This window comes from Sus scrofa, chromosome 1 (assembly GCF_000003025.6).
Source record: "Sus scrofa isolate TJ Tabasco breed Duroc chromosome 1, Sscrofa11.1, whole genome shotgun sequence".
Taxonomy (NCBI): Eukaryota; Metazoa; Chordata; class Mammalia; order Artiodactyla; family Suidae; genus Sus; species Sus scrofa.
This window is the reverse complement of record NC_010443.5, coordinates 108,772,511-108,791,566: the sequence shown is the minus strand read 5'-3', so window position 1 is coordinate 108,791,566 and position 19,056 is coordinate 108,772,511. Positions and strand designations below refer to the sequence as shown.

General features: G+C 40.0%; 1 protein-coding gene across 1 annotated transcript in view; it reads left to right on the top strand.

Moving 5' to 3' along the window:
• The window catches only part of RAB8B (RAB8B, member RAS oncogene family), a 67,372-nt gene extending 48,656 nt beyond the window's left edge, over nt 1–18,716 (top strand). Inside the window, exons 3-8 of the mRNA XM_001929029.7 lie at nt 1,840–1,900; nt 7,798–7,875; nt 9,156–9,245; nt 10,378–10,443; nt 13,568–13,618; nt 14,438–18,716. Of these exons, the coding sequence (XP_001929064.4) occupies nt 1,840–1,900; nt 7,798–7,875; nt 9,156–9,245; nt 10,378–10,443; nt 13,568–13,618; nt 14,438–14,530 (439 nt within the window). The 3' untranslated portion in view covers nt 14,531–18,716. The remainder of the gene's footprint in view (nt 1–1,839; nt 1,901–7,797; nt 7,876–9,155; nt 9,246–10,377; nt 10,444–13,567; nt 13,619–14,437) is intronic.

Here is a 19,056-nt window from a genome sequence, read left to right as displayed (position 1 = left end):
GAACGTCTCAATTTAAATATGTTTAATAAGATTTTTTTAAAGAAGGAAACACAGAGAATCTCTGACTGTGCTGTGTAGTTCTGATCATAATAAGGAGTGTTTGTAGGAGCCTGTGGGTGATTAGCTAATTAGAACTCTGTGGCACTATTTATCAATACTCTTGGCAGCAAAATAGTGTCCATTCAATCTTCATGACCTACATTTAGGATAGTAGGGTTTCTTATCCATCCTTGCTGCAGAACTGGTTCTAAATCAAGTAGCATGTTAGAATCAAAATACAGTTAGTCTGCAAGTTCCCTTCATGGCTCAGCGGTTAACAAACCTGACTAGGATCCATGAGGATGCCAGTTTGGTCCCTGGCCTGTGGGTTAAAGGATCCAGCGGTGACGTGAGCTGTGGTGTAGGTCGCAGACACGGCTTGGATCCTGTGTTGCTGTGGCTGTGGCGTAGGCCGGCAGCTGTAGCTCCAATTCAGCCCCTAGCCTGGGAACTTCTGTATGCCATGGATGTGGACCTAAAATGCAATGCATGTATATATGTATATATATATATATATACAGTTGGTCTACTCAAAGGTGCTTGGCTTCTGTTTTCCCCATGATTCGTTTGCTGAGTACCAAACAAGTGCCACTGTGTTTTATCCTGATGAGTGAGAGGATGGCAGGATAAGATGACAAAAGTGTGAGGCATGACCCTGCACTAAACATCCAAGACCTAGGATGCTTGAGTCTCATTCAAGGCTGTGAGCTGTTTAGTGGCAGAGCTGGAACCACAGCCCACCTGAGCCTATTTCCTCTTTGCGGAACAAAGATGATGGTGATACCACCACATTGGGCTGCGGTGGGCATCATGTGAGCAGTGTGTGCAAGTATTTTGTAAGATATCCGTAAATGTTAAGATATTTATAAATATTTTTAATTTACTACATTTCCCTTGGGCCTTCATCTCATTTGAGTTTAGTATGAATTAGATTTTTAGTATAGTTCCCCAAATGCTTATTTTTTTAAAAGCAATCAAATTGTACAATTTAGTTTTGTCTTAATAGCACAGGGAATGAAATTAGTTCTGACAGGAAGTGGCAAATTTAGGAATATTGATTTTCTCAGATTCCAAGGAAATTTGACTTCCTTTATTAGCGATGGCTTCAGTAAATGTAATTGGAACCATTTGCATTTTTAAGAATGTATTTTAATGGTACACCATCAGCCAAAAAGCAGGAATATATAGGAATTTATGTAATTTTGAGGTGGTTATATTTTGAAGTCTTTGGAAACATCTCAGCAATTATGTGTTGGACTCCTGGGTCTCATTTAATCACAGGCTCTATACCTGAAAAAGTTCTTGAGTAGATCCATTTTAGCGTGCTCTGCTGAGCAGAATTCACACAGTAGTAAGTCCAGCCCAGTTGCTTGCTTTGTACAGAAATCAGACTTTCAGTCAAGAGAGCAAAATGCCTTAATCATCAGGCATTTATAAAAAAGGATTAGAACTGCCTCTAGGAGTCCAAGAATTTAGAACTATTCTCTATTCTTTCCCTCACGTGGTTGAGTAATAAAACGTGCCAGTTCCTAGCAGGGCCATGCATTTTCCCACTGCTGCTTTTACCGTCAAGGTCTAAGTTTTTCATCCAAGTCATTGTGAGCTCCTGACAGGCGCCCGTGGCCATCGCCGCCTCCAGCTCCCAGCCGCACAACAGGCTCCCTTTGTGTCTCGTTCCCTTCTCCCTGAAACTGCTGCGTTTGTGAGCAGACCACAGTTATATCCCCTTCAGCACAGTCTTTCCTCAGCCATGCTGGTGATGACTTTTCAAACCACTCTCTCCTTTGTTTCAAATTTTAGGGACACAGCGGGCCAGGAAAGATTTCGAACCATCACTACAGCATACTATAGAGGAGCCATGGTGAGTGCGTTTTAGGGTTTTTGTGGAAGGAGAACATGAATATTCATTTGTCAGGTTTGTAAGATTCAAGCTAGAGTCTAGTGCATTGGAAGAGATAGCTTTTTTTTATGTGAAAGCAAGACATTTAAAGGGTTTTTTATGTTTTGTGTTGAGTTGCAGTATACTCTGCCTTTGGTTTTCACCATGTTAATCACATAATTAGCGTAAAACTCTGCCACACATTCTAAGTGATTGTATATTTTTGTGCTTTTTCCTTTTACTAATACCTTTGCCAGATCTTAGCAAACCGGAAACTTTGTGACTGAATGTTCCTTTCTTGTGCCCTCTCACCCTTCAGCCCTGCCACCATCATCTCTTATCTCTCACCAGGTCCACAACACCCACTCCTATTAGAATCTCCTCCCCCAGATTCTGCCAGCTGGCCAGGAAGTACCAAATGATCTGTGACTCTTTGAGGTTTAGAATCTGGCAGATCTTGACTACCAAGTGCTTCTTTGCTATATCCTAGCTTTGTCCTTACTATCATAACCTCACCACTTGGCTATTTTCCTTTTGAGGATAGTTCATCTGTACAGTCCATTTATATTGCTCATTGGCTCAGGGCAGATTCTGTGTGCTGTTGAGAATGGTGGTGAATAAGACAGCTTAAAATCTGAGCTTGGACTTCCCGTCGTGGCTCAGCAGGTTAACGAACCCAATAGTATCCATGAGGACGTGGGTTCTATCCCTGGCCTTGCTCAGTGGGTTAAGAATCCGGCATTGCAGTGACTTGCCTCGGATCTGGCCTTGCTGTGGCCGAGATGTAGGCCCAGCAGCTGCAGCTCTAATTCAACCCCTAGCCTCAGAACTTCCATTTGCCACAGGTGTGGCCCTAAAACAGAAAAAGAAAAAAAAAAAAAGCTGAGCTTTACTGAATCACGCCTAGAACGTCAGGCCCAGAATGGGACTTTCTCTGTAGCTTTTAGGCCTAAGCTTAACTTGGAGCTTTGAATGATGATGAAGCCCAATATGCTCCGAGTCTTGGAAGGTTGAACGGTTGAGATCACATAGCCCAGCCTAGTAGACTGTGGGGTATTGGCTGCCATCATACCCAGCTTATTGCATTAAAGAGTGTTGTGCTCCTGAGACTGGTGTAGGGGTGACACCTGTAGGGGCGAGAGCTGTCCCTTTACCTTCAGGAAGATGTAACCTGAATCCGCAGATCCCTTATGATCTTGCTGCGTTCCCTTCCTCCTCCACTGACACTCACCCTCCAGTATTTGAGTGCCAGTAACTCATCCCCACACAGAGGAGGGAGATTCCTTTGGAGGACTCCCTTTTTTTCTGGAGAGGGTGGCTACGCCCCACTGCATATGGAAGTTCCCAGGCCAGGGATAGAACTCTAGCCCAGAAGCATCCCAAGCCATAGCAGTGAACTCCTGGGGATTCCTTTTTAAAGCTCTACCACCTTGACACTATATACCACCAAGCACTTTATACATATGTGTTCTCTACCCTATAATGCTTTTAAGATTATGAGAGGTCATCATTTTAAGAAGGACAGTTGACAGCTACTCTCTATTTTGTTCAGATTAGAATCAAAGGGAAGGGACTTAATCTTGTGTGCTGGGAAGAAGTTTATTGGTTGTTTATATCTCCCAGAAAGGATTTTAGGGGTAAATAAGGTCATCTTAGCAGACAAGGATGATTTAGAATAGTTGATAGGTAATTTTGATTAGAGGCATCTTATAAACATAAGCCTTTCTGTTGACCAGTTTTTTATTTTCTAGAAGTGATGTCTTGATACTACCTCAAGCTTGTTTTTCAGTAAAGAATGGGCAAGAACACTTAGAATATGGAGCAGTTGTTTCCCTTGAATGTGTAGCTCTAGTTGTGGTATGAGGAAAGGTCATTGAAATGTGTTCTTTAATTTAGATTTGAGGATTTTCTGTCTTTCATTTCTCTACTGCCTAGCCTTTTTCCCATTACTGCAGATCATTAGAAATTGTTGCTCTCATAAGACAGAATATCTATCTCGTAAGATAGAATATTGAAGGTAGGGATTTTTATCTCTTTTGTTCTGCTTTGATGCCAGTGCCTTACATATAGTAGATGCTCAATAAATACTTGCTGAGGGGGGAATCAGTGGAAAATTTCAGACCTAGAAATAGTCTTAGATACATCTTCAGACAATCCTGCTCCACTCGAGTCGTGGATCCTGCATGTCATCTGTTCCAGTGGGATGTAGGGCCATCGTGTTCTCGTCCAGTTGTGTTCTCACTTCAGCAAGTGGAGGTTCTGGCAGGTTTAGTTCGGTTAGTTCAGGCATGCAGCGTTTTGGTAAGCATGGTACTGAACCTGCCACCATGGCAGATTCTTTTGGTGTATTTCAAATTATTCAGCAACATTCACAGGCATAGCAGTAATGCTGATGGACGGTCTGACTTTGGAGGGGGAAAGGGGACCATATCATTGTGTCGTCAACATTTCTCAGTACTGTTTTGTGACTCTAAGGAGCCTGTTGTTGTTAAAGGTGTGTATTCTTGATTATACAAAGTTGTTTTTTTTTTTTTTTTGTCTTTTGTCTTTTTGTTGTTGTTGTTGTTGTTGTTGCTATTTCTTGGGCCGCTCCCGCGGCATATGGAGGTTCCCAGGCTAGGGGTTGAATCGGAGCTGTAGCCACCGGCCTACGCCAGAGCCACAGCAACGCGGGATCCAAGCCGTGTCTGCAACCTACACCACAGCTCACGGCAACGCCGGATCGTTAACCCACTGAGCAAGGGCAGGGACCGAACCCGCAACCTCATGGTTCCTAGTCGGATTCGTTAACCACTGCGCCACGACGGGAACTCCCCAAAGTTTTTTTTTTGATTAAAGTTTTTAACTGGTGTACCTGAATTCGTATTTCCACCTGATTGATAATATGAATTAGCTTACAAACATAAGAAATAATCGAAGGATTCCTGCTATTGAAACCAAATATATGAAATAATAATATCTGTCAGTGATTGAGTCCAAGCTGGGGCCTGGGTTCTGGGTGAAGTACTTTACAAATAACATCTCAGTAGGTCCTCAGAAATCCAGAGTGAAAGATGTGCTGTTCTCATTTTCCAAGTGAGAAAAATCAGACCAACGGGGATAAGATAAGTGTCTCCAGGATCCCCCATTGCTTGGTGGAGCTTGATGCCTCTGACACCAGAATCTGTACCCTTAACCACAACACTGTGTTCACACTTCTCTGCTGACTGCCCAGAGTGCCACTTGACAGACAGAAAGCAGTGAAGATTGAGGTTGTCTTCGTAGCCGAAAGAGTAGTTTTTTGGTTAATTTCTTTTTTTTTAATTTGTCTTTTGTCTTTTTAGGACCACACCCGCGGCATATGGAGGTTCCCAGGCTAGGGGTCCAACTAGAGTTACAGCTGCTGGCCTACGCCAGAGCCACAGCAACGCAGAATCTGAGCCGCGTCTGCGACCTACACCACAGCTCATGGCAACTCTGGATCCTCAACCCACTGAGCATGGCCAGGGATCGAACTTGTATCCTCATGGATACTAGTCAGGTTCATTACTGCTGAGCCACAACAGGAACTCCTGCAACTGAACACTTTGAATCAGGAATTATTCAGACTGCATTTTGAGGAGTTTTTTTGTTTTGTTTTGTTTTGTCTTTTGGCCACCCTGTGGCACATGGAGTTCCTGGGCCATGGATCAGATCTGAGCTGCAATTTCAACCTGTGCTGCAGCTGTGGCAATGCTGGATCCTTTACCCCACTGTGCTGGGCTGGAGATCAAACTGGCATCTTGGTGCTGCAGAGACGCCGCCAATCCCATTGTGCCACAGCGGGACCTGTGATTTTTTTTTAAATTGTGGTAAAATATATGTAACATAAAATTTACCATGTAAATTTACAGTTCTCCACTTTGATTCCTTTTTTAATTACCTTGGTAATTATAAAATCTTCTTTACAGTGTAGCCAAAATTAAACATTTGCATTTGAGGCTAGAAGAAGGGAGGATAGAGAAGAATACTTTTTGTCATTTAAATGATATAATACATATTTTTCTGTTTGTCAAAAGGTTACATGTAGTATAGAAAGCTTTGAAAATTACAAGAAATCATCCAGAATCCCACCACCATGAGAGAGAGCTTCTGTTAACATTTTGCTGTTTCCTGGATTCTTTTATCTATATGTACTTATGTGTTTTATATTTATTTATATTTATGCTTTATACTTATTTGCAAAGTTGGAAGCCAGACCTTGAAGGACTTTACCTACCATTGAAGGGATTTTAATTTAATTTTGAGTACAGTGGAGGAATACTAAAGGCTTTTAAGTAGTGAAATGATAACTCTGGTGCCTTTATGGAGAGGATTAGAGGAGGTTAAGAATGAAAGCTGGGAGACTTGAGTAATTCAGGTAAAGGCCCCTTGATGAGAATGTGAATAAGGCCTTGCATGTGAGGTGGAGGTTGGGTATCAGGTTGTGGAGATAGTTGTTGAGTCTGTAGGAGTCAGTGACTGACTGGTGGTGGAGATGGCCCCCAGGGATCTGCTTGGGCTGGTTGGCAGAGCTGTATTCAAAGCGAGAGTACAGGGCTGAAAGGGAGATCTGAAGGGGACAAAGACAACCTCCTGTTACACTTAGTGGTTTTTGGTGACCACAGGGGCCATCTGGGAGCCAATGTCCAGTCAGGGGTCTCCAGGGCACACCTGACCCCCCCCCCTTTATCTCTTTGGCCTCATCTTGTGCCTTTTCCTGGGGGATGTGGGCAGTCTTACCAAGCTGACGTTCTTTTACTTAATATAGTGGCTTCCAGGCCTTCCTAGGGAGCAAGATATTTAGCACATTTCTGCTATGTCCTAGGCACTGAGGGCCTCCCCTTTTCACCCTAGCCTCTACCCCTTGGCCCAACTCAAGTCCACCCAGTGCTCAGGCCTTAGCTTTTTTTCTTTTCTTTTTTCTTTCTTTCTTTTTTTTTTCTTTTTTTTTGGCCACCCCACAGCATATGGAGTTCCCAGGCTGGGGATCAGATCTGAGCTGCAGTTGCAAGCTACATTGCAGTTGTGGAAGTGCCAGATCTTTTAACCCACTATGCCTGGCCAGAGATGGAACCTGCATGCTGGTGCTGCAGCGATGCCACCAATCCCTTTGTGCCACAGCGGGAACTCCAGGCCTTGGCTTTAATGTCTTTTTTGGTGGGGGGAAGCCTTCTCTGACCATCCCACAGCCCCTTAACCAGATTAGATTAGCATTTTTACTCAGAGCCCCTCTAGCTTCTTCATAGCAGTTGTCAACATTATAATTAATTGTATAATCATTGGTTCATTGTTTTCTTTGCTAGCCAGCCATGAGAAGAAAAATCTTCCATTGTTTCATCATGTAAATAAGCACTTTTCACTATTAACCTTTAATGAATTAGTGATTGTGGTAAAGGTGATACACCCTTCCACCTGACCTCATATGATAAGAACTGAAGCTGGAAGGAGGTTTAAGTTAAAAGAGAGAACATTGAGAGTCAGAGGCAATCACTTCTGTTGTGCACTTGCTTATTCTAAGCAGAAATCATCTTGCTTCTTACCCTTATACAAAGATTATAATCTTACTGCCTTAAAATTATTTCTCTTTATATGGACTGATCAACATGTTACTAAGTAAAACACAGGCACCTAAAATATGTCTTTTGTTATACAGATTTAATGAAAGGCAACATCACATTTTAAAAGATCTGATGTCTGATATTTTTAAATGGTTTATCTTCTAATGTTTATTTTTGTTTCTTTGTCCTTTAAAATTTTATCATAAATTCCTTTCATAAAGACAGAAAAGGACTAAGCATAGGTTTTAGGAGGAGTACGTTGACATTATATCCTTTACCTTTAAATATGGAGAGTACTAAATCTTTCTTTTTCTCTTGTAGGGAATCATGCTGGTCTATGACATCACAAATGAAAAGTCCTTTGACAATATCAAGAATTGGATAAGAAACATTGAGGAGGTAAATGTGGAGAGAGGGTGAATACCGGAGAAGAGCCCTGCTGGGTGCTTTGTAAGGGGCTCCTCTGTCTCCCTAGTGCGCATTTGAGCTGCTAGGACAGAGAACTTGGGCACGTCAGGCCCTCCTGCTCTCAGGGGCGCTGTGGCAGGTGACATCTCTGGTACATTTCAGAAAGAAATCTGACTCCGAGGGAGTACTATGGTGGCCTGACAGGTTAAAGACCCAGTGTTGTCACCTCAGTGGCTTGGGTCACTGCTGTGGTACAGGTTCAATCCCTTGCCAGGGAACTTCCACATGCCATGGATGTGGCCAAAGAGAAAAAAAAAAAAGAAGAAATCTGACTCTGAAATAATTTCGTACACATTTATATATTAACCTACATGCATTTACTGTTTAAGTAGTTCAGATTCCAAAATACCTTCTCCATTGGCTCCCTCAGTATGGAGATTTTTCCTTCTTTTACCCAAGCTAACTTTTAGAAGCTTTGTTAGATAACCTTATTTTATTACTTTTTTTTTTTTTTTTTTTTTTTTTTTTGTCTTTTTGTCTTTTGTTGTTGTTGTTGTTGTTGTTGTTGCTATTTCTTGGGCCGCTCCCGCGGCATGTGGAGGTTCCCAGGCTAAGGGTCCAATCGGAGCTGTAGCCACCGGCCTATGCCAGAGCCACAGCAACGGGGGATCCGAGCCGCGTCTGCAACCTACACCACAGCTCACGGCAACGCCGGATCGTTAACCCACTGAGCAAGGGGCAGGGACCGAACCCGCAACCTCATGGTTCCTAGTCGGATTCATTAACCACTGTGCCACGACGGGAACTCCCTATTTTATTACTTTTTGTTCATGTATCAAAAAAGACATGAGGATGAATGCAGGCCTTTGGGGAAAAAGTTTGCATGGACCCTCATGATGTAGGTTTGCCCTCCTCTCATCTTTAAATTTTTTCTCTGAATCAGGCCTGTATTTAGTGAAAGCTTATTTATCCTTCTTTCTTTTTTTTTTTTTTTTCTTGGCTGCCCTGCAGCATATGGAATCCCTGGGCTAGGGATCAGATCTAAGCTGCAGCTGTGGCAATGCAGGATTCTTAACCCACCACGCAGCCAGGGATTGAACCTGCATCCCAGAGCTTCCAAGATGCCACCTATCCCATTGCACCACAGTGGGAACTCTGGTTGTTTGTCTTCATACTAAATTTGCAGATATGTTTCTGACAGGTTAAGATTTGCCTGTTGAATAACTGTTTTGCTCAGACTGTATTTATAACATACTATTTTCTCCCTGCAGCATGCCTCTTCAGATGTTGAAAGAATGATCCTGGGTAACAAATGTGATATGAATGACAAGAGACAAGTGTCAAAAGAAAGAGGGGAGAAGGTAAATTTGAACTGAATGTATAAAGATTAGAATCTACTTAAGCATTCATTTTCTTACTTTTATTTAATTATTGATTTAAGATTTTAAACTACCTGTATTTTAATCTATTAAAAACAACAAAGAGATAGAATCCTTACATGAATAGTATGAATTAGTACCAAGCTCCAACTCCGTATTATTGTGAAGTCATGACTTATTAGGAAAGAATTTGCTGTTTTCTCAGAGATACAAATTGGTCCTTTTTCAGATTCCTGCCGCTTTGAGTTCAGGCTATTTTTTCCATATCTGTGTGAAATTGACCAGTTTTGAGGTTAAAGTGATTCATTTTCTTTGAAAAAAAAAAATAGGATAGGTGAAGTTTCAACAGTAATTATTTTCCTGTTCAGTATTTTTTTTTCTAAGAATATTTTACTACACATCAGCTTTATGTCATTATGGATAAACTCTTTGTAAACTCATCAAGCTGTGGATGTCTTTTAAAGGTCATTTATAAGCATTTCTCTATGTTATGTCCTGCAAAACAAAAGAGTATTATATATACACATTCATTTCTATGACATTTTCCAAATTGACAGGGATTTCAGTTGGGTTTTTTTTTTTTTTCTTTTTTTTAGGGCCGCATTGGAGGCATATGGAGGTTCCCAGGCTAGGGGTCTAATCGGAGCTATAGCCGCTGGCCTACACCACAGCCACAGCCACATGGGATCTGAGCCGTATCTGCAACCTTCACCACAGCTCACGGCAATGCCGGATCCTTAACCCACTGGGCAAGGCCAGGGATCGAACCTGCAACCTCATGGTTCCTAATCGGATTCATTTCCGCCGTGCCACAACAGGAACTCCTTATAGTTTTTCTAGTAAGCATATTAGAGAACTAAAAGTATAATAGAAAAAAAGGAAGTACTTATTGTGTTTTGATCAGAGGTAGTGCCATTTTACTTAATGATAAAGTTAGATATCTAAATTTAAAATACTGTAGAAGAAAGGGAAGAAACTTGAGAACCACAGGAGGTCTGAAACAAGTACTTTCCCTTTGGGACTTTGAAAAACGTAAAAAAAAAATAAAAATTAAAAATGCTCTCTATGTTCCAGAAACCTGCACTGCATTTAAATGTCTTTGTTTGTCTTTCAGTTAGCAATTGACTATGGGATTAAATTCTTGGAGACAAGTGCAAAATCCAGTATGAATGTAGAAGAGGTAAGAAAGAAATGTTTGACTGGTAACGTAGCTAATATTAGGTCTCAGGTTCCAGTGTTCAAGCTTCGCCCCAAGCCTTGTTATTTTCTGACCGAGTGAAAGCTTTGTGGGAACTCCACTTCCATTTTGTGAACTTTTGTGCTTCTGACCTTTATGTGGACCCTGCTTGTTAGATTTCCAGCACCCACCCTCCACATGGAATGTATTAAATTGCTTGATTCAGAGTCACTGAACAGAAGATGGAAGTTCAGTGGAAGTTCAGTTTCACCCTTTGGGAAGCTGGAAATCCTGCTCTAGCCATGCAAGCACATTTATCCTCAGCTCATTTATCATCCTTCATGTCATCCTGTAGTAGCCTGTAGCACGGATTCTTGATCACTTTCATGTGTGCACTCTCTAGAGCAAATTAAACTGTTAGCTTATTGAGCAGATTCCCTTCCTGTACATGTTTGAAGTCAATTAAGGGTGATACATTTTAACACAATGGCATTAAGTAAAATAAGCAAATATGTTTATCAGAGTGGTTTTTGGTTTTTTTGTTGTTGTTGGTTTTTTGGTTTTGTTTTTTTGGCTGCACCTGCAGCATGTGGAAGTTCCCAGGCCAGGGATCAAACCTGCGCTGCAGCAGTGACCCACCCAAGCTGCTGCAGAGACAATGCAGGATCTTTAACCCGCTGTGCCACACAAGAACTCCTTTCAGAGAGTGGTTGTAATAAATTTTCAGTAAGTGAACTGTTAAAACCAAATTATCTGGGGTTCCTGCTGTGGCTCAATGGGATCAGCAGCATCTCTGCAGTGCTGGGCTGCAGGTTAGACCCAGCCCAGCACAGTGGGTTAAGGATCTGGCTCAGATCTGATCCCTGGCCTGGGAACTCCATATGCCATGAGGTGGCCAAAAAAAAAAAAAACCAATAAAAAAACACCAAATTATCTAAAGTCTTCTGAGAACAGATTTTTTCTTCTTTCTTTCTTTTTTTTTTTTTTTTTTAGGGCCACACCCACAGCATATGGAAGTTCCTGGGCTAGGGGTCGAATCAGAGCTGTACCTGAGGCTTACACCACAGCCATGGCAATGTCAGATCCAAACCTTATCTGTGACCTACACTGCAGATTGTGGCAACGTAGTATCCTTAACCTACCGAGCAAGGCCAGGGATTGAACCCACATCCTCATGGATACTAGTTGGATTGTTAACCCACTGAACCATGATGGAAACCCTAAGAATAGATTTTCTTTACCACGGCAGAATTGTTGACAATCTTTTCTTTTTTAAAAACACTTTTTAAACTGACCATAAAACTAATACATGTACTATGTGTTAATACGTATATTTACTTAACAGTAATACCATTGGTTTCCTAAACACGTAATCCTCAGGCTACTCATTCTTCACCATGACATCATGGCTAAAAATTGAGACTTAAATGACTTTATGGACTAGTGAATACTGATCAGAACTTTTTCTTTGTTTTAAATAACAAACACTCTTTTTTTTCAGGTTGGCTAATGGGTGTTAGGAAACAGGAAGCCTTTACTGATTTATTTACTCAAGCGTAGAAATGCACAAAACTGTTTCCTTCTGCTTGCCACCAAAGAATTTTCTTTAATCAGAAAGAGGGGAGCCTCTTCAGTCAGCTTTAATGATGGAGACAGGAGAAAAGCCTACTTACTGGGATGGCCCACATAGGTTTGTGCCCACTGAGTGAACTCCATACCCTGGCTTAGTGGAGCAGGCTTCGGTGTTTTTTATGTCCTATGTCCTGATCATACCTGCAGCTTAGAGAGAGCATTGAGCTATGGAAATATAGAGCTGGGAATTGCTTATTCTGGCCAGGTATTTTCCAGAAGTTAGCACTTTCCCCAGAGCTTTAACTTAACTTTGTAAAAATGGGTATGGGCTTACTTAGAAACTCAGCCTTACAGGTAACCAGTGTGACGGTGAGACACTGACACTGAGTTATCAGATTGCTTCTATTTGACTGGATTGGGAATAATCCTTTTCGCTGAACATTTTTAGGGGCTTCGGGAGTGATTGGGAGCAATGAGACTGACCTAACAGAGGGTTTAGCATGGAGACAAGTGATGAAGCTTTAGGAGTCCTGGCTCTATACAAACAAGGTGGGGGTGATAGGTTTTTAAAATGTTTGGTTTGGGGGTTTCATAGTGACCTAGCAGTTAAAGATTCAACACTGTCAGGGAGTTCCCGTTGTGGCTCAGCAGAAACAAATCTGACTAGTATCCTCACTCAGGGGGTTAAGGATCCGCCGTGGTGTAGATTGCAGATGCAACTCGGATCTGGCATTGCTGTGGCTGTGATGTAGGCCAGCAGCTACAGCTGCGATTCAACCCCTAGCCTGGGAACCCCCCATGTGCCTCCAGTGCGACCCTAAAAAGACAACAACAAAAAAATTCATCATTGTCACTGCTGTGGCGTGGGTTCAGTCCTTGACCTGGGAACTACCACATGCCAAGAGTGCAGCTAAAAAAATAAAAATAAAATAAAATAAAATGTTTGGTTTGGGTTTGGGTCAGGAGAAACTAGGTATAAAATGCAACTGAGTTTTGTCCTGCTGCTGTGTGTTCTGATTTCCACAGTGGGGAACTTAGCTGAACTGTGGGAACTGTTGGGATTTTGGAATGTTAAGACATGGAAGATTATATATTTGCAGGTAGTAAGAGTGAAAACAATTTGAACAAGAGGAGGTTGGGAATAAAAGTGGAGATTTTTGCCCAAACAGATTTTAGATCCCTAGGGTAATATTCATCATCTTCTAGACCAGGAATTGTGCCCCACTCAGGACAAACAGATACCTTAGAGCTTCTACCTCTCAGGTGCTCTGGGAGTACCAAGGAAGGTACCCATAACTCACCAAGTGCTATGTTAGGATATTACATGCAGAAAATATTGCATGAATGGCTGAATGACAGTTTGATGACCTTGGAAAATGTTTATGATGTAATCAAAAAAATAAAAAATATTCTTTACTGGGATTGTAATTATGTTCTTTTCTCAGTTAAAAACCTTAAAGTAATATATTTTACAGTGAAGTAATGAAAAATTCTACATTTCTGTTTTTAATTATTTTATAAATATATAATAATGAAATTTTTGGTTTACTTTTAGGCATTTTTTATACTCGCACGAGATATAATGACAAAACTCAACAGAAAAATGGTTTGTATGACATAATTTTTCATTTTCATTATGCTATTTTAACATTTGTTTTCTTGGAGTTCCTGCATGACTCACTGGGTTGAGAATCTGGTATTGTCACTGCTGTGGCTCTGGTTACAGCTGTGGCGCAGGTTTGATCCCTGACCTGGCAGCTTTTGCACATGCTGCAGGAGTGGCCAAAAAAATTTTTTTTGCTTTCTGATTTATGTTGTTTACTTACTTGATGAAAGGGATAGGCCTCATTATGATGTATGCACATTAACTCATTTTTTTTCTGACTTAAATTTTCACTGGTTAAACTTTGTTTTTGCTTTTTCATTTTTTAGGGCTGGACCTTTGGCATATGGAAGTTCCCAGGCTAGGAGTCAAATCTGAGCTGCAGCTACTGGCCTACACCACAGCCACAGCAACATGGGATCTGAGCCACATCTGTAACCTACACCACAGCTCATGGCAACACCAGATCCTTAACCCACTGATCAAAGCCAGGGATAAAACCCTAGTCCTCATGGATACTAGTTGGGTTTGTAACCAGCTGAGCCACAACGGGAACTCTTGATTATAATTTCTTTGAACTGGAAATAGGAACTTCCTCACTAATATATTGCTAATATATTAGGTACTATACTTAAAGTATTTTTCCCATTTTAATTCCCTGTTTCCAAAGAAACAGCATCAGAACTTAACCAGTTCCCTTCCTAATTAAACACTCTACTAAGGACACATTTATGGCATGGTTTGATATTTTATTTTGTTTTTAGATAATTGGGGTCAAATCATGAAATAAATTTCCTTGGTTAAGTTTATCTTGTTTTTTAGAATGACAGCAATTCATCAGGGGCAGGCGGACCAGTGAAAATAACAGAAAACCGATCAAAGAAGGCCAGTTTCTTCCGTTGTTTGCTACTTTGATGAACTCTTTCTGAGAGACTGCAGCACATCTTGAGGACCCTCTCCTGCTTCTCTGAAAGCACAGGTCACCCAGCCTCAGAATCATCCCACTGGGCTGCTACTGAGAGCACCACTGAACCTAGACCTCTCGACACAGGATGTGTGGTGGATTCTAGCCTCACGGCCCATCAAGCTACAGGCTTCTTTTTTCAAATGTGGAAGCAATGAAGTGGAGACACGTGCAGGACTTAACTTGTTTTTCCTTTGTTCTATTGTGTGTTGCAGAAGCTGCTATCTCTCTTTTTCACTTTGCACATCAGTGTTAGTCTTTCCTTGTTACCACATAGTCTGAGATTCATTTCTGCACACTTATGTCTGATGCGGTTCTAGACAAATTTGCATTTAAGAATGTTTTAAAAATGAGTAGAACATTTAAAGCAGAGGTTAACATACTAGAATTATAGAACATTTGGTCTGATTCATACGGCCAAATGTTATTGCCATTGGGGGCATTGAATTCTGATAAAATTTGTCTTAGAAGTTGATAAAAATGCCCATCTATTCATCAAAGGCCACAGTTTCTTGATTTCTTCAGATTGTTAAGAATTTTGCTTCATTCCTAACCTTTTTGCCAGAGAGTCTGGGTAGCTGAATAAATCACTTTTTCAATTGATTACCTCTGCCTAATCTTTTGAAACTGCATTTGGAAATCACCTTTCCTGAGGTTTATATTTGCTCTTCCTTCCTATGTTTGATCTCTTGTAGTCACTCACTTATCTAAAGCATAACATATTTAAACACTGTTGTCTGTTTTAAGTGTAAACTTTTTGAGCTGAAATTTGACATAGGCAGAGAGATGTACCGTTTTAGGGTTTTATTGGAGCACCTAATGTCATTCTGTCACACATCAGCATACGTTAATATAATTTTTCTTAGATTCGCTCCTCAGCTTGCTGATTTAGTAGTAATGCCCAGTTCTTATCATGACTCTGTTTGCAAGAGTTAACAAGAGTTAGAGTTAGACTTAGTTCACAGAAAGCTTACTTACAGGAAGAGAGAGATTAGCTTGTGGATATCAATTTCATAGAGATAGCTCTTGGTAATGGTGAAGATAATGATTTTTTTTAATTTGGGCCTTTTTTTTCTTTTTTTAATAAGAGTAATTAGACCTAGCACAGCCTCTAAGAAAAGTCTTGCCTTTTCGTTAGAGAAAATACGAGCACGGTTTCAGTTTTACAACAGCTGTTGTTGAATGTGTAGAACCCAGTTCCATCTGTTCAGGTTCGTTGTTACAGAACTTGGTCCAACCATTTGGGCCAAAGCCAACCAAAAGCTTAGCTGCCTTTCTCACCAGACACTGATATTGGTATGCCTTTTGTAGATGAAACCGTCACATAAAAAAAGGTATTTAGTGTTAAGTCATGTGCCAAATTCATTGCTGTTATTCTAGCCTTCAGTGTCATAACACTAGAGAGGAGTATTAAAGAGGTGATTAGGGAATAATAATTATTCTTCCTAGGAGACCTGTTTTGTTTCATAAAGGTTGCCATCATGCTTGATAGTTAAGGCTGGGAGATAAAGTAGAGATGGATTGTTTGTTACCACAGAGAATTCTGCTTCAAATGAAGATGTATCATTGGAATACTTGGATCAGTCAAACTTTATTACTTGTTGGAAAACTTGTGCACGGTTTAGTGGCACAAAATCTACCAGAGCTATTTTTGATAGGTACAGTAAATTTACTGTTCACAAATTTTAGCCTCCTTGATTTTGGGCGGCGGGGTTGGGGGGGGAATCTGGAGGGGACCCACCTATAGGCTTAAAGGCATCTGTTGGTGTCCCAGTATAAGCTGTAGTTCCTTGAGTGAAAGTTGACTGTAAGACTACCATCTTAAATATATTTTTGCAATGAAAAAAATAATTTCTTAGAAACATGTCCTATTCATAAATTTTCTGAAAATGATCCCAGCAGTTAAGCTTTCTGGATGGTAAGAAGATAATTTCTAAAAGGCAAGTGCTATGACACCATGTATGAATGTAACTCTCTTAGTAATTTACCTCTGACTCTTTGGTGTCTTAACACTTTGGTTTATATCTCAGGGGTTGTCTGCAAACCAAAACTGACATAATCTGTGGTTAGCCTTTTTTTTTTTCCCCCTTTAACAGACTGCTTTGCTTTTGTTTTTTTCCTTCTTTCCTCTGTTGTCTTATATGGGTTAATAACTAGTCTCCATGAACTTCCCTTTGAAAGAGCCTGTAAAAGTTAGATGAGTCTAAAAGTGCTCTTTGAAGTAGCAGCAAACTGGGAGTATATACTCTGTTATATAGAAATAAATTGTCCTTGCTATTTTCTTACATTTAGCTTTGCTAAATTGTATATAATTTGAATTAAGACCATAGGAAATTCACTTTCTGCATGGTAAAATGCCCCAGTACCTATTCCACTTTGCTTAATAATGTACATATAGTGCATTATTTTTTCTATTTGTAGATGAATTTAGTGACAGATAATTGTCTGTTCCCTGCTGAAACTGAAGAAATCTAGTTTTGCGTGAGCATTTTTGTGGTCTCATGGATAAGGTACATGAAGATTTTTTGCAGCAGCATTAGTGGTTCAGCGGCTGCCTTTTATTATCAGTGTGCTCATCTTTGACAATGATTGGACTAGACCTTTTCTAATAGAGTCTGAGGGTCTCAGACAATGAAAATGTGCTCTAACCAAGTAGCATGTAAATCAGTTGATTGTAAAACGTTTCACTGGGAACTTATTTTAGCTATATTTTACTTCAGACAGATTATGAGAAAATAATCCACCTGTGCATCAGTTAGGAGGTGCTGCAGGGTTTCTTACTATTTACATGAACATTTTATGCAGTCTTTGATATAAATTTTCAGAAGACTATACTCTTTACTTTGAAGGACTATTTTTTAATTATACCTCATGTAGCTAACTAGTATTCTAATACCTGGTAGAAAAACAGTGAGCCAGTCTTTATCCAACACAATTTAGACTCTATGTTTTGTTTTGAACTAAAGGCATCATTGGAAAAGGTAGGAGGTAGTAGTTTAGGATAGAACATACATGTCATATCCAGTAGCTCAAAAAAAGAAGTATTATCTTCCTGTCTCCATTAATAAATTTAGCTGTGCAATATAGATAATTGTTTGCAGAAATTTCTACATAAGAGATTATAACTCCATTTTACAGGTTCTGAATGTTGAGAATCTATATTAAGGCTTGTAAAGTTTTTCCTGTGAACAGTAAGTGATACATTTAAGCCGACTTTCTTTTCTAGTTTATGACTTAGATTCTTTATAAATTTAGTTCTTAAAGATGAGCTTCTAAGCTTAAAAATTTAAAACAGCATTTCATTATGTTAATTTACTTATCTCAGATTTTAAGCACTCAATTCTGCTGTGAGATTTTTTAGAATTTTTGTTTTAACAGAAAGGACATTCCTTTTTCCTTCTTGTTACATCCACAGAAGGGGTGGGAGAATGTCTAAAAATGAAATTCCTTGTCCTAGAGGGACAGAATATGCTAATAAAATTTCAAATGCTGGCACAATTTTACAGTAGAATTGGTCTTTTTTCAGACTAATAAAATGAATGGTTGTCATGTTCACTACGAAAAAAAATCTAAATGACTGAAATTTATAGAAATGAAAATTAGCAAGCAATTATTTTAGGGATGCTTTCAAATTTTACTTCATTTTTTTGAAATGCTTGTGCCATATGCAGTTGCATTTCTTATTGCCAAGATCTAATAGAACTTCTGGTTTCATTTCTTACCTTTTTTTTTAAATGTGAGTTTGTATTATAATTCATTCCTACGGCCTTACAAGATGGGTTTTATTTTGTGTGTTTGCAGCTGACACTGTCCCTTTAATGCAAAATGCCATAAACGATTTGACTGAAGTCCTGCCCGTCTCTAATGGGAAATACCTGGTTTTTCCATAGAATTATCCTACTGTGTATGTTTCAGCATATTTTACTTTTGCTCCAGCAGTTTAGTGTGAAAAAGCTCCTGTGGATAAAGTGGATTTGTCATGTGGTTAATCTTGTTTTAGCCAATTCATTAACTGTGTACTGATACTGATGCTGTGTTTGTTTGTTTGTTTTTTAAGAAAAAATGAATTTTATTCCAGGTGAACTTTTTTTTTAAATAATAATGTTTGTCTAAAATAAAAACTACATGATGAAAATACTCATGTCTCTGAAATGGATTGCACATTTTGAAAATGTTTCTTCTAATTTGCTAGGTGTGTGTCTCAAACCATGGTAGTAGACATGAGATATTTTAGCAAACTTTACATCTGACTTCAAGTTCTTTAAAGACTTGGAAAAAACGGCCAGAGCTTCTGCTCACCCTTAGTTCAGAATACATTGAGGTTATTCTGTCATGGAACTCCAGCTTTGGGAAGTTAACTGGCTCAGTGGTTAATGACCTCGACTAGTATCCATGAGGACATGGGTTCGATCCCTGGCCTCTCTCAGTGGGTTAAGGATCTGGAGTTGCCGTGAGCCGTGGTATAGGTCGCAGATTT